Below are 14,795 nucleotides of genomic sequence, written 5' to 3'. Positions count from 1 at the left end.
TGTCTTCCACTGTCCTCGATTTTATTCAGCCTCAGTAAATAGCAAAAGCAAAAACGAATATAGCCCCTTCAAATGACTGACCTTGTCTGTCATACAAACTGGTCCGAAAACTGGTAGTTTTGCTTTTATATTACATCATGACAGAAGAAACAGACCAGAAACTGAAGGAGAGCGAGCAAATGACGTCCTGCAACATAGGTGTCCATCTGAAACTGAAGTGGAAACCTCGTGGCTAAAGGGTCTTTGTCTTAACTCAGGACAGCTCATGAAACTGCTGCTTTTCACACCTACACAAGACAGAGGTTCAAACCAAAACAGAAAGTTTGGTGCCAAAACTTTCTGTTACGGTAAAGCAGTGTCTGCCCATTATTTTCTGACCGATTGTTTTCTGACGGTTGTCCGCAGCCTGAACTTTTAAAACAGCGTCTTCTTCCACGAAGTAGAAGACAGATATACTGGAAGCCCTTAAAAAAAGACGGTGTCCTGTCAGCGATTTGAGACACAAGCATTCAGGGTCGGCTGTGAAAGCTGATCTGGTGAGACGGTGCAGGGGCACGCCAGCGCGGCTCAAACCGGTTTCTAAAATCAAACGGATGTTGAGACCAACGAAGGAGAGAAGAAGGAGAAGATGTGAAACTATGTTTAGACACAACCCAGCAGGAAACAGACGAGGAAACGTTTTGCAGTTGAAGTCCTGTAGACTGACAAGTTGTGTCAGTGCTTCACTTCATGGTTTCAAGTTACACATTGAGCAAAACGCTCATGTGAACCATATGACATAGGACATGACAGTGATTATAACATTACTATGATGCATTTCTAAAATGTATTGAAAAAGAAATGAATATGTAATAATGGGGTGTTCGAACAATTCAGGAGGGGAGATTTATTCCCTAAAAAACACCTGTCGCTGGGTTTCCTTTAATTTTCTGTTATTGAACGAATATTAGGGTATGGTTCATGGAGGTAAACAGTAGCTGGCGCTGATTCTCCAGGCAGGTGCCATTTAACCGCTGAAGAAGTGATGAGGCCACTAAGTGTAAATCAAAGGTGAAAGGAAGAAAAAGATGGTACGTTATGTCTGAGGCCGACGACAACACGTCTCCTTGAACTCCAAAGATGGCGGGCAACGACGCAGCATGTTACGGTAAATAATGAAGAAGGGTTTAAAACCAATCACACTGCAATCTCTTATCGTATTGTGGCCTTACAAATGTATTTCGTAAGACAGAGCCTCGGTTGCTGGAGCTCGTCTTTCCTCCACAGAGACAGATCAGAAGGAAAAAAACATGTGCCTGTTAACATTTAAAAGAATCTGGACTCTGTTCATCTAATATCACGTTCAACGCGGAGCAGAGAGTTTAATGTGCATGCCGACAGACAGCGACCCTGGAGTCATTTAGAAAAACTAGACACCGACTGAGACCTTTCAGAGACTGGAGCCAGATCAACAGCGAGGACATTTTCAAACACGCTGAGCTCGGGTACATTTTTCCTTTTATTATATTGAACAGGAAGATGACACATGATGCTTAAATAGAAGGTAAACAACAAATGATTTTTAAACTTTGCTTTCAAGAAGATCAACAGCTGTTAAATCATTTCCATGTGCTGAAAATAAAGATACAACATGACAGTTGCGCAAATCACCTGGATCGACCCCTGGTGGCCGGCTGCAGTATATGTCACAAACCCCCGCCCCCTCAACGTGGGCAGGTGGGACACGGACCAAAAAAGTCAAAGAACACATTAAATGAATGTTTCGAAAAATGGTTTGTGTCGTTTTGGGTACTAGTTGATATTACACTGATGTATGTTTAAGTTTCTGATAAGTTTTAAACAGTCATTTGATTCTAGAAAAATGTGCCGAGACGTCATGACAGATGACACTGACCCACGTCGTCCATCTTTACAGTTGCTGATCAGGTTTACACGAAGTCGATGGCATGAACCTTTTCTTATGAACAAACGGTGACTTGAATTTATACACAGCTGTAGGTTTTCTACACGTGATCATACTGTCTACACACAAACATCATGTGATTCTTCCTAAACCAATAGTACAAACACCAGCAGCGTGAAAGTGACGGGCTTTTTTCACACCGACACTCGCTTTTCAGACGACAACAGCCTATAATGTTTTGACAGGAGAATGTGAAATGAGAAACTGAGGAGCGACAAACCGCCATAGTGTCAAACTGTGCCGACGTTCAGGAAACAGAGTCGTCGTCTGTTTCAACCACAGAGCGAGTGTCAGTCTGAAAGCCTTGAAACAACGCAGACACACAACCATTACAGCCAAAATCTTACGTGGTCACTTTGGAACAAACTGAAAACAACAAACCGAAAGAGAAAATCATCCACATGTGGACGTCCAGCTATTAAATCCACTATCCAATCCAGGAAAGACGGATCACAGAGAACGAGCAAAACACCAGAGCTTCTTCTGCCCTAATCATTTATTGTTTCCACTCGGTGAGCAGGATTCACAAGACCAAAATAACTTCAGTGAACACTAAAGTAATTTCACAGTTAAGTCAGTTTCGAATAAACCACTGATCGGACCCAGAAACACAGAACGCGTTTTGCTCGTACAAAGCGACACGACCTTTGAACCCCGAGCAGTCGTCAGACCGCAGCTCCAAACATTCAAAAAGTATTTAAGTCATTAAACTTTGAAACAGGCACTGTAAAGCAAGAATGGCGGCATTTCATTCAATTAAAAAAATACAGAGACATTTAAGGTACATTAATAACCCCAGCCCTGTCTGAAGACGCTTTCTGTTTGGACAATTTTTAAACCAGAATGTGAAAAGCATTTGTCCGAGCAGGACGAGTGTTTCTATAAAAATATTGGACCTTTAATTTTGGAATGAAACATCCTGTAGTTTCAGGAAACAGGGAATGATCAGTGAAACTGTTTGACTGTAACGTTTAAAGTTGAACAAAAAAAAATCTGTGAAAAAGGAAAAAGAAACAAAAAGTCAAAGAAAGAAGAGTTTTTTTTAAATCTTCTAATAAAGCTTTAACAGTCTAATGAACCAATCACCGCCCGGCGATGTCAGCTGACCCATGAGGAAGTGACATCACATCGCTGAGCAGGACGTCCAGGTGGATACACAAGCTGTGGACCGTTTGTCGAGGACGGCGAAGATGACGAAGATGAAGACGACGAGGATGGAAGCCATTTTTCTTCCTCAGTCTGATTTCTTGTCACTAGTTGCCTGAAGACAGAGAATAGGGCGTTAAACACACTGATCCTGCAGGCAGAGACCAGGCAACTGTTATTCTGACCTTTGAACCAGTTCAAATGTTTGATTCATTTTTGCCTTAATATAAAATCTCATTTGAAGCTGCTAATGTAAACCAGGAACAAAAACAATTTCAATTTCTTTTTCTTTTTTTCCTTCCTGAAATGTCAGAAAATGAAAATGTCCAACTCAAGTTTCTGGGAAAGAGAAGAAACAGAAAGAGGAAAAATATCCATACTTTAAGAGAATCTGTCGAAATTTTTATAAAAGTTGCAAATCATTATTCTACCTATCAGCTGATCGATTGATCATGTCATCATTGCAGCGTAATGAGAAATATGGTGTTACCAGCAGCTTGCTGTGCTCCTCCAGCAGTCTGTCGTACTCCACCGTTAGGTTCTCAGCCTGTGTCTTCATCGCTCGGACGTCACTGTCCGACTTCTGCAGAGCTGAAAACGAAAGACACCAGGGTTCAGAGACAATACACTTTATTTCCTTGACAGCAGACACACACACACACGCACGCACGCACGCACGCACGCACGCACGCACGCCAAACCTCTTCTGTGCCCTGTCACCCATCTTTCACCTCCTCACCTTTCTTGGCAGTGTCCAACTCCTCCTTCAGGGTTTTCACCTCCTCCTTCAGACTCTTGTTCTCCTCCTGTGGTCCTGCTCCCTTCTTCCCGGCCTCCGGCACATCAACGCCAGCATCACGCAGTTTCTATCAGGACAGAAAGAGAAAAAAGAAGTGGTAAACATGTTTCAGCGTCTCAGACTCTTATGACATCTTACTAAACATGGTTCAAATTCTCAGAACTTTATTTCAACTTGTATCTCCAAGTTTCCAAAGATGAAAAAGGAGACTGTGAATCAGACCCCAGTGTCTCTGACTCATCGCTCTGCTATAAATGAAATGAACGCTCGGATTTGTTTGTATATTTTTAACTAATCACAATGTTGCAGGCGACACTAAGCCCAGGCAGATGCAGTACATAGACGATAAATGACTGAAATCAAACAAGAGGACGTTTGGAAGATTTGAAACAAAGAGTCTCGATGCCTGTGAGGTGATTGAAGTTGGTTTCTGGTAGGGGAGACGTTTGCTCATTCAGAGACCAACAGGTGCTCATACCAAACGCCTCCTCCTTCTCAGTCCTGACCTCAGTGACACACCAGCTACTCAAAGAATCCTGCTCTCTGATTGGCTGGGTGGTGACTGACTCGTACACCACTCGTGACCAACTGTTCAGCAGGGGTAAGTTAAGTTATGATCATAATAACACACAGTCTGATGTTTCTTCTGCTTTCCATTTCTGTCTATTTAAAGTGAAGTGACAGCCACTTCAAGTTGGAACTTCCAGAGATTGCCCAGTTCAGATTTTGGAGGGAAATGGGTTTGCCTCGTTATAAATCTTACTTATGATAACAATGGTGTGTGTGTGTGAGTGTGAGAGGCTACTTCTGTCAGAGATCAAAGCTGTGTCCCTGATTGTACAAAGTTAGATTTTTGGGGGTCGGTGATTATAGTTGAGGAAAGGGAAAGTCTCCAGGATTAAATTAATAAATGAATGCAATCCCCAAAGGTGACCTAGGACAACGTGTGTGTGTGTGTGTGTGTGTGTGTGTGTGTGTGCAGCCGTAGGAGAGCTTTGTATTCACACCCGTTTGTGTCACTGTCACTACGACTCCAGAGAATTTTCCCCCAAATATGTATGACGAGAAAAAAAAAATCGATGTTCTCCAGGTTTAATCCCGTCTCCCCGTCTGTGACTGTGCATAAAAATATGGTTGATGTGTCTCCACTATCTCCCGTAGTACAACAATAAAGCTAAAACATCTCAGATATGGGAGCTGCTGTCCTGTGCTGGTGACATCATTTGGAGCCACCATCTGCACAGGAGTGATTGTGGGGGTGGTGTCGCGGTCTCGAGGTCCCGCACATATACGCTGTCAACCAATCATGAGTCAGTGAGTGTACTTCATGTCGCTGAAGTATCGCAGTAAATGTACATTAAACTGCAGCTGTCAGATAAATGTAGTCGAGTGGAAGATGTGCACAGTGGGAAACAGAAATGGTAATCTGCTTGTGTCCAGTACGTGAGTAACTGTACAGTCCTGAAGCAGAGTGAGGCTCAGACATGAAGAAACACTTCCAATGAAAGGACAGAGGCAGCTGAGAGTGGAGCTGTAAAGTGTCGTGGTTCAGTGTGACAGAGCCAAACAGCTGCTGAGCTTCAGGCCTTCAGCGGAGGACGCTCGGCCGTAAAACCTGATTTAAGTGCAGTGTGAACCGAACCCAGCAGCACGAGGTCTCAGGTTCACTGAGCTCGGGGAACACGTCAGTGAGAACTTAAAAAATACAACAATGAAAACTGATCACATGCAGCATTTAGGCCTGCGACACTAAACGTTTTTAGAAATGCTGAGTCTCAAGCAACGATCAGACCGCGTGGAACCAAACTGCGCTTGACTCTTTAAACTGAAACAGAAAATGAATCCCATTGTACAACTCTAAAGCAGTCGTCTGAGAACAACATCTATATATATATATATATATATATATATATATATATATATATATATATATATATATATATATGTGTGTTGTTCTCAGGAACTGTTGATAAATAAAGTAATCTATAACTTATCACCTGAATCATATTTATATCCTGTGTGGTTTTACAATGTTTGGTTAAATTCATCAGATGATTGAACATTGAAATAATTTCTTGTTGTTTATTGTGTAATTCAAAAAAATGTGTTAATGATAAGAAAGAAGTCAGCAGGAACAGGTGTCTGAAACGAACATGCAACACTGACAACATGTGAACACACGTGTTGTGTCACCTTGAGTTACTGCATCTTTAGGAAACTACACCATCCTTTCAAAAATAGTGACGGCTATCAGAGTCACTTCACGTGTGTTCTTGCAGCTCCTCTGCAGCTTCACATTACTGAACCTCCAGGCCTCCACTAAACAGTCTAAAAGTTCAAAACACTCAGTTTTGCATAATGCACAACAAGAAAATTATCAAATCCTCAAACTTCAGAAGCTCAAACTATGAAATGCTCAGGAAAAAATTATTAATAATAATTAATTTACCTTAAAGGATTCACCCTTTGGATCCTTCTTGGCCAAGCCCAACCTATCTCAGGATTTTTGCGCGGGGGTGACAAACTCTCAGACCGTGGGCAACTACAGCTCCGTTGCTAGGCGACAGCCGTAAGGGGGGGGAACACGCTACTGACAGCAAATAGGAAATCCGCCATAGACCAGACCGTCTCCTATACTTTGACTTTTTAGTTTGCTCCACGTCCCATCTGCTAACATGGAGGGAGCGGTGTTTATGACCTATAGGCAGTCAAGAGGATTTGGCTTCACTTTAACAAACCAAACAATGAATCAACTCATGGAGAACACCAGTTAAACTACAGTCTGTTATGAGGAATGTTGCATTATGGGTTGATGGTTGCCAAGATGATGACTTTCCGGTCAGTTTACAGTGTAAAGAGTCTTTCAGGATTAATCATCCTGTAGTGTTTTGTTCGCCTAGTCCGACCTGCGGGAGTCTCTGAAGGCTGCCGTCACACGCTGCTCCGCCGCCGCATAGGATAGCTCACGACGAGTGAAAAGAAACAACCCAGGGAGAAAATCTGCCAAACGTCAGAGTCGCAGCTGTGACAGATGAAGTGTGAAAACTGTCTGAATAGAGTCACCAAAGTTCGTCAGTTGGGTGGAGCGACCAACGGAAGAACAAGTTAATTCATGTTGCTGCCAAAACTCCCAAGGTTACTTAACATCTTCCTGCAAACTGAACTGAACCATTATGAATTAAAAGATGGGGAGTGTGGGGGGAGTGTGTGTGAATGCTTGTCATATGCACATGAAGCAATTTCTTCTTTAGCAGTGGAGGAGTGGGTGATCTCTTCATCCCGGTCAGACCTCGGTCAGATTACCACAGAGTGTGTGTGTCACGTTGTGAATGAGACACAGAGTGTTGTGTGTTCCTCTATGAATATTTCCAGTGTTTACTTCGGTTCATGTCAGCAGCTGGAGATCAGTGCTTCCCCCCACTGGTGAGCCTCACACACACGCACGCACGCACGCACGCTTTTCTTTCTATAGTTGTGAGGACAATCATTGACATAATGCCTATTACTCTAACCTTAACCATGGCAACTAAATGTCAAACCCCAACCATTGCCCTAACAGTTGTTCCAAACAGTTTCTATCAACAAAGTTCAGCTTTTTGTCTCTTTGACAAATTGTCTTAAAATTATATTTCTTTTATAGTTTATGGTGAAATAATGTGCTTTGTGTTTATCTCTGCATTTTAATCTAGTTTCCATTTTTGTGTTTTATTCTGCGTTAAGCGTCACCTCTTGAAGCAGCTCGTTGTCCTCCATGTATTTCTTGGCGGCGTTGCTTGCGCCCTCCGCCTGCTTCTTGAAGGCTTCATTGGAGGCCATGAGCGTGGCCTGCTGGGAGAGCAGTGTGGCCAGGCGACGCAGTAACCTGCAACAAAAACATAAATGATCAGTGTGGTCGCAGACGTTGAAGGTTTAACACCGATTCAACACGACTGAAAGAGGCTGACATCACATAAAATAACTTTTTTTTTCAAAAGTTCAGATACTTTGTTAAATGTCTAGACAGCAAGAGTTTTCAAACTAAACTGGGCCGGTAGCGTTTAAACACTTCCCCGCTTAAAGCGCTTCAAAAATACGGAGTATTGTGGATGCCAAGTGTAACTGCCACAACAGTGATTCGTTTTAAAACTAGCAGTAGCCTAACTGCAACATCAGCTGTTACATATCTACATTCACCTGAGCTGTGTGTGTGTGTGTGTATATGTGTGTGTGTGTGTGTGTGTGTGTGTGTGTATGTGTATGTGTGTGTGTGTGTGTGTGTGTGTGTCTAACAGTGAATCGAACCATCTGTCATACAGTCTTCAACACATCACACAACCTAATATAGCCATTCACCACTGTATAGTTACCACGTGACAGTTAGGTGTGTTACACACACTCTGACATTTCCCTGCTTGATGTGTGCGTGTTGTGCGTGATGTATGTGCTGTGTGTGGTGCTGACAGTGATGTAACGGGGGCTCATGTCAGGAGAGGGCAGGGCTTTATGGGGGGAACAGGAGGGGCAAATGTACAGAATAACTGCCCCCATTCCTGTTAGTGAGCGGCGCCGAGTGGATCTGATTAGAAGAGCAGTATTTAATTCAACCACGTGACTGAACTCCACCCATAGCCCGCTGAGAAGAATGCAGAATACATAACGTCTGTGGCAAAGACAGAGAAGCGCTGTCTGATATCAAAAGTCTGGGGGATGAAGAAGTTCTATATGGTTGCATTTGTGTTTTCTTCTAATTTATGGTTATCTATAATCGGGTTTATGGTTAAACTGTAAAATGTTAAGCATCAATTACATTTCTTTAACAACAACATTTTAGGAATCATTGACATTAAAACATTTTTTTAAAATAAAATTGACATGTTGCGCCTGTTACCCCCCCAATATTGGTATCGGCCCCCAAAAAATCCTGGAGGTGGCGGCTCATACGATGAAAACGTGTCCGGTCGTTGGACAAGAAGTTTCAACAAATATCAGTCATCTCGGTTGATCAGAGTGAGTTTCCAGAAACAACCTTAAGTTGGGTAATTTATTAATATTAATAAAAAACATGTCTGTAGGAGAGGATACCCTAAGTTCTAAATATGGCCGTCAGTAACTAATCCAATCAGCTGCCAGCTCGTCAGGCTTTCACAAACTCGGGCTACAAATTTTCGCCATTGACTGAGGCCAGAAATTCCTGAGACACAGTCAGTCATCCATCCGAGGGCTCGGTCTAAACGCTGGAGCACTACAGCAGCTGCTGCATCACATGCTGTCCTGCTGCTGTGAGTCAGAGCAGCTGCTGCAGCTGAACGATGCACAGGGACTGTGCTGATCTGTCACTGCTGCCCCCTACAGGCAGCAAACTGACTTGCAAACCACAAGGTCATATGACTCAATAAGCCAATTAATGACGGTTGTTTCTAATTAGAAAAGTTTAAAGTCCTGTTATAACTATAATCTGGTTCAATAATTCAGCTTCAAATCGAATTTGCAAGGTGAGTTTAATCGTAAAAAAAGGTTGCAATACTTTTTCTTCCTGCCCCTTGTTATGATGACTTAATTTCTCATAATGACACACAAAGTCAGTCAAAATGTGAAGTTCCAAGAAACACAGAAGACAAAGGTAAAGCAGCAGTAACTTCAAGACGTTCAGCCCAACAACAGGCCGTCATGCAATAACAGCCCGGTGTCACAGAAATCAGCAGCCAATCACATTTAAAGCATGCCTGACCCCTGTCTGAGCTGCCAGCCAATCGGAGACAGAGAGAAAGATTCACACTTCAGAGTCCAATCAGGACGAGGCAGGAGGATTTACAGTAACTATCAATGGAAACACACACACACACACACACTCACACACACTGATCTAAATACAGAGGAATTTTACAGTAGGATGGAAGGAATGATGAGCAGCTGTGTGTGTGTGTGTGTGTGTGTGTCTCTCTCACAGGCAGAGCAGCAGGGCGAAGCCGGCGATGTACTCGTTCCTCTGAGCTCTGAACAGTTTCATGTGGATGTGTTCGATGGCCGTCGGGTTGTTGGTCAGGTCCACTTTCTCCGTCACACTGTACTTTCTCACCTCACGAAATGCATCTACACAAACAATGAAAGACACGAAGAACACCATCAATCCCTGTCCTGCAGTTCGTTCATTCGTGTCACACGGTGACGGCTGTGCTGCTCACATACCGATGAGCAGGAAGACGAGGATGGCGATCGCCACCATGAACGACGTGTTTCCATACAGAGCGATGGTCTGGATGATACGAGACTTGAAGATCTTACTCCACCTGCATATCGAAATGTCAGAACACAGTGGAAAATAAACATAACGAAAGACAGTAGATACAAATAAAGACACATCAGTAAACTTGGAGCTCTGCCTCCATCTAGTGGCCCAACAGAGAAGTGTGTGCGCGCACACACAAACACACGCACACATACTATATTGTAAAAATGAGAGCTGTACTTTAGTATCAAGTTTACATGATAGAGCAGCAGTGATGAGGTGATGAATCAATGATTAATTGTTTGTTTTTCTGTTGACGCCGCTCAGACGTGAAGATTTTCTGCCTTGTAAAATCATATCAGGAATCTGTCAAAATGTTCTGACATTTCTCTGACAGTCACTAATCAATATTTTGTGTAATGAATAGACAAATTGATCGATCAATGATGATGATAATACTCATTAGCTGCAGCCCTGGTAAATAAGGTTTTAAAAAACAGATCATTTGTTATGTCATCTGTAAGTTTACACCTGTATATATAAGTAAGTAACCACTGTTCAGTCCTGTTTCTGTGTTTCCCTCAGAGTCCAGAGAGTTGATCTCTGAGGTCGTATCAGATTATCAGTGAAGTCTCTGGTTTGTTGATCAGAGCTCCTCAGTTCTCAGTCAGGAGGTCTGAGGGGTTTAATCTAATCACATTCACAGAGCTGCTCTGTGTTCGCTGTGTAAATCAATCAGCTTCACTCTTCTTCAACTGTTCGACACAGATGATGATGAGTTCTCCTCTTACAAAGCCAGATTCACAGGATAATTTTCAAAAGTATCATGCCTGTGGTTTAAACAGAACCTTTAATCCGATGAAGTAAATATTAATAATCATAATAATTATAACCTGTGACAGTTTAAATAGTTTTACAAACATGACAAATTCTTAAAGATTCACATCCACTCTCACATTGGCAGCAATAAAATAAAATACAAATTAGAAAAGAAAAATTAAGCCAACTGTCAACGACATCTCAGTAGCACCTCTGGTGATGTTCAGTAACTACATCACATTTTTTTGTTATTTTGATTAATGTATTCTGGCAGTTTGCACATGAGGAGCAAGGGACAGGATGAGCACTGACCTCTTGGGTGAGATGAAGGGGATGCAGAGCAGCAGAACAAAGAAGACCTCAACGTAGAGGAAAGTGGCCACTGCCGTCCACTGCAGACTCATCGTGCCTCCTGAACAGCAAACACAAAGAAAAGGTGAAACGTCCGACAGAGACTGACTTTGAATAGGAAACGAGAAAATTCAGACACACCGTTATGGTCAAATAACATCTGTCTGAATTGTAAAAATAGATATGTGAATACAGGCGGTTTCACGTAATTTCACAATGATCTAAAACCTGGTCTTGAAATAAAAATGAATAAAAGTTTCACAAATCTGAAACTGTCAACTAAAGAAATCTACTTGTTAATCGAATCTGGGATTGATGAGTCTGAATGTGGGCGTCTTTAATCTGGACCTGGTCCAGTACTGACGGCCAGTTCCATGTTGGATGAGACTCCAAGTTACATCACTTTTTTCCCCCCTCAGAGATGTCTGACACTCCTTTACAACAGTAAGTGGGTCAGGATCCAGCGTCTTCTGTTGGGCAAAACCATTAAGTTGTTTCGCTGATTTCTTGTCAGAAGTTGTTTCGAAAAATTACTGAAACGATTTATTGACCAACAAAACAGTCTCGGGCTGCAGCTAACGATTATTTTCATTATCGATTAATCTGACAATTATTTTCTCGATTTATCAATTAGTTGTTTGGTCCATAAAATGGTGAGAAATGTAGATCGTGTTTCCCAAAACCACCAAGAAGATGTTTTGTTTGGTCCTCACACCAAAGATATAAGATATTTAGTTTACTGTCACAGACGAGCCGAGAAACCAGAAAATATTCATGTGTAAGGAGCTGAAATCAGAGAATTAAGACTTTTTTAATGAAACTACTAATGAACCGATTAATCGATTATCAAAATAGTTGGCGATTAATCTAGTAGTGGATTAATCGATTATTGTTGTGTGGGGGGGGGGGGGGGGCTCGGAGCTGCTGTGTCATGGACCAAAGCACAGAAACAACAACAACAACAACAACAACAACAACAACAACAACAACACAGTTCATCATCACGGATCCTTCTTTTAATCCGAGGTCAGACTGTGAGTCTGTGTACAGATCATTTCAGTCACTGACACAGTTTTCAGAATAACAGTTCGGTACAGCGACAGATTGAACGCACAGTCCAGGACACAGCTAACAGGCTACTTCCTGGAGGCTACACGCCCACTAACACGAAGCACAGCTTTTCAGATAACTACGACAGGACTCTGGTCTTTTAGTGACACGGCTGACAACGTTACATCGGAGCTTTGGTGGGTTCGCTGTTAGTCGGACCAGTAATAACCCGCTGACACGTTACCAACTTCGAACAGAAACTTTACGTAGAACAGGGTCCGGCTGAGGTGCCGTCTATTTGCTGGAACGTCACAGCAAAACCGCCAACGGTCCAAACGTCTTGCTGGCTGCGTCTACGTGCTGGAGGCGGGTGGTTTTAGACTTCTAATGTTATTGTGCAACACCACCTGAGTGTCCTAGGTTCAGACCTGCACCTGTTCAAACTCTTAGTTTGTGTCGCCGACTCTGAAGTGTCGACGCTGTCTGCCGTCAGGAGTTGTCGTTAGCATGCTAGCAGCAGTTTGGTAGGTGCTAGCTTGAGCGAGCAGTGATGAAATAAAACACCGGTCGTGAGACGGACATGTTCGCACTCACCTGAGTAACTTCCTCGGACTCAGAAAATCAGAGAAGAGTTCCAACCACACACGCGGCTCTCTCGGATCAGTTAGCCTGTTAGCTTAGCGCCCTATTAAAAAGACCTCCGGCTTCCGGCGTTTAATGCCACCTCATCCCGATCCCGACACGTGATTGGACGCACCGAGGCGGGGCTGTGACGTGTCGGTCATTACATCACATATTTATTTTTTTGCTGTATTAGGAGAAAAAGCTGAAAAAAGAAATGACAAAAAACATCTGATATCTATCAATAATATCTATCTATCTATATATCCATCCATTTATCTATCTATCTATCTATCTATCCATCTATCTATCTATCTATCTATCTATCCATCATCCATCCATCTATCTATCTATCTATCTATCTATCTATCTATCTATCATCTATCTATCTATCTATCTATCTATCTAGCTATCCATCTATCTATCTATCTATCTTTCTATCCATCTATCCATCATCTATCTATCTATCTATCTATCTATCTATCTATCCATCCATCTATCTATCTATCTATCTTTCTATCCATCTATCCATCATCTATCTATCTATCTATCTATCTATCTATCTATCTATCTATCTATCTATCTATCTATCTATCTTCACAGCTCCCTCAGCTGACCACCAGAGGGAGACATTGTCTGCAGTAAACTGTTTCTGCGCTCTGACCAAACGAAACGTTCGGAGGAGACAGAGAGGACGACAAAATCAAAGACGTCTCACTCTGAATGTTTTTCCACATACCGAACCAACGTTCTCCCCCTCTCTCTCTCTCTGGTGAGTGCTCAGAATGATTATTTTTCCACTGTAAATTATTGAACATGTTCAGTCTGATTAGACGACAGACTGTTGTCTATTGATCCTGCAAGAGAACAGGCTGTTGCATCGTGACGGCAGCGGGTTAAGATAGATTTATTTATCCCAAGCTGGGAAATTCCGGACGCAACACAACAAGACATCGTCTGTAAATGTGTAAAAATAGATTTTAATATCAGATAGAACAAACATCAGGTACATCAGGTTCTTCACACTACTCCTGGTCCATCTCAAATCATCCAGTGTTTAATATTACTGGAGCAACAATCAGTCCACGGATGAAGACCAAACTGACCCCTTTATACTCGCAGGTGAATAGACATGGAGTTATTTGAGATTTTTGGGTTTCAATTATAAGACAAATTTTATTCAACATTTTTCTTTTTGGTTTTGTTGGAACATTTACACATAAGGGGCGAAGGCCACCGTGTGTTCTCCCAGTCCGCACCTTCATCACTAGATGCCACTAAATCCGACACACTGAGGCTGTAATGAAGTATGCAGTCTGTAGGGGGCGCTAACAGCGCTTTACCCTCTCAGTGTTTAATCTAATGACCCCAGAGCCACGATGCTCTGAGAAACAGTCGGCCATGTTTTACTGTCGTCTGTTTGACAGAAGCAGATTCAGATTCAGACTCATCGATCAGCTGCAACATTAAACCAGATGACGTGTGTGTCTGTGTGTGTGTGTGTGTGTGTGTGTGTGTGTGTGTGTGTGTGTGTGTGTTATCAGTGCTGTGCAGCCCCCTGATCCTGGCAGAGCTGAGTCGGTTCAAGCAGGGGGTAATGTGTCCTTCTGTGTGTGTGTGTGTGTGTGTGTGTGTGTGTGTGTGTGTGTGTGTGTTTGAGTCGTGGTGCATGGATAAAATGATTAGGAAAATATAGCCATGAGGAGAAAGAAAGAAAGAAAGAAAGGAAAGGAAAGATGAAACAAAGAAAAAAGAAAGAGAAGTTTGGGAGAAATTTAAAAAGTACATGTGCAAAAAAAAGAAAGAACAGGAAAGGAGGGGAAAGGAAAAACAGAAAATAG

At 42.4% G+C, this 14,795-nt stretch overlaps 1 protein-coding gene across 1 annotated transcript; it reads right to left on the bottom strand.

The window, feature by feature from the left end:
- Window positions 1–1,480: 1,480 nt before the first annotated feature.
- bcap31 (B cell receptor associated protein 31) lies at window positions 1,481–13,086 on the bottom strand. The gene is made up of 8 exons (XM_035645284.2): window positions 12,928–13,086; window positions 11,245–11,344; window positions 10,074–10,174; window positions 9,833–9,977; window positions 7,635–7,770; window positions 3,849–3,975; window positions 3,600–3,700; window positions 1,481–3,224 (listed from the first exon to the last, which is right to left on the bottom strand). The coding sequence occupies exons 2-8, from the start codon at window positions 11,334–11,336 to the stop codon at window positions 3,198–3,200; spliced, it is 729 nt and encodes a 242-aa protein (XP_035501177.2). The 5' UTR covers window positions 11,337–11,344; window positions 12,928–13,086; the 3' UTR covers window positions 1,481–3,197.
- Window positions 13,087–14,795: the final 1,709 nt, after the last annotated feature.

Source organism: Scophthalmus maximus, chromosome 3 (assembly GCF_022379125.1).
Source record: "Scophthalmus maximus strain ysfricsl-2021 chromosome 3, ASM2237912v1, whole genome shotgun sequence".
Taxonomy (NCBI): domain Eukaryota; kingdom Metazoa; phylum Chordata; class Actinopteri; order Pleuronectiformes; family Scophthalmidae; genus Scophthalmus; species Scophthalmus maximus.
The sequence above is the reverse complement of the archived record's forward strand: the minus strand, read 5'-3'. Positions and strand labels throughout refer to the sequence as shown.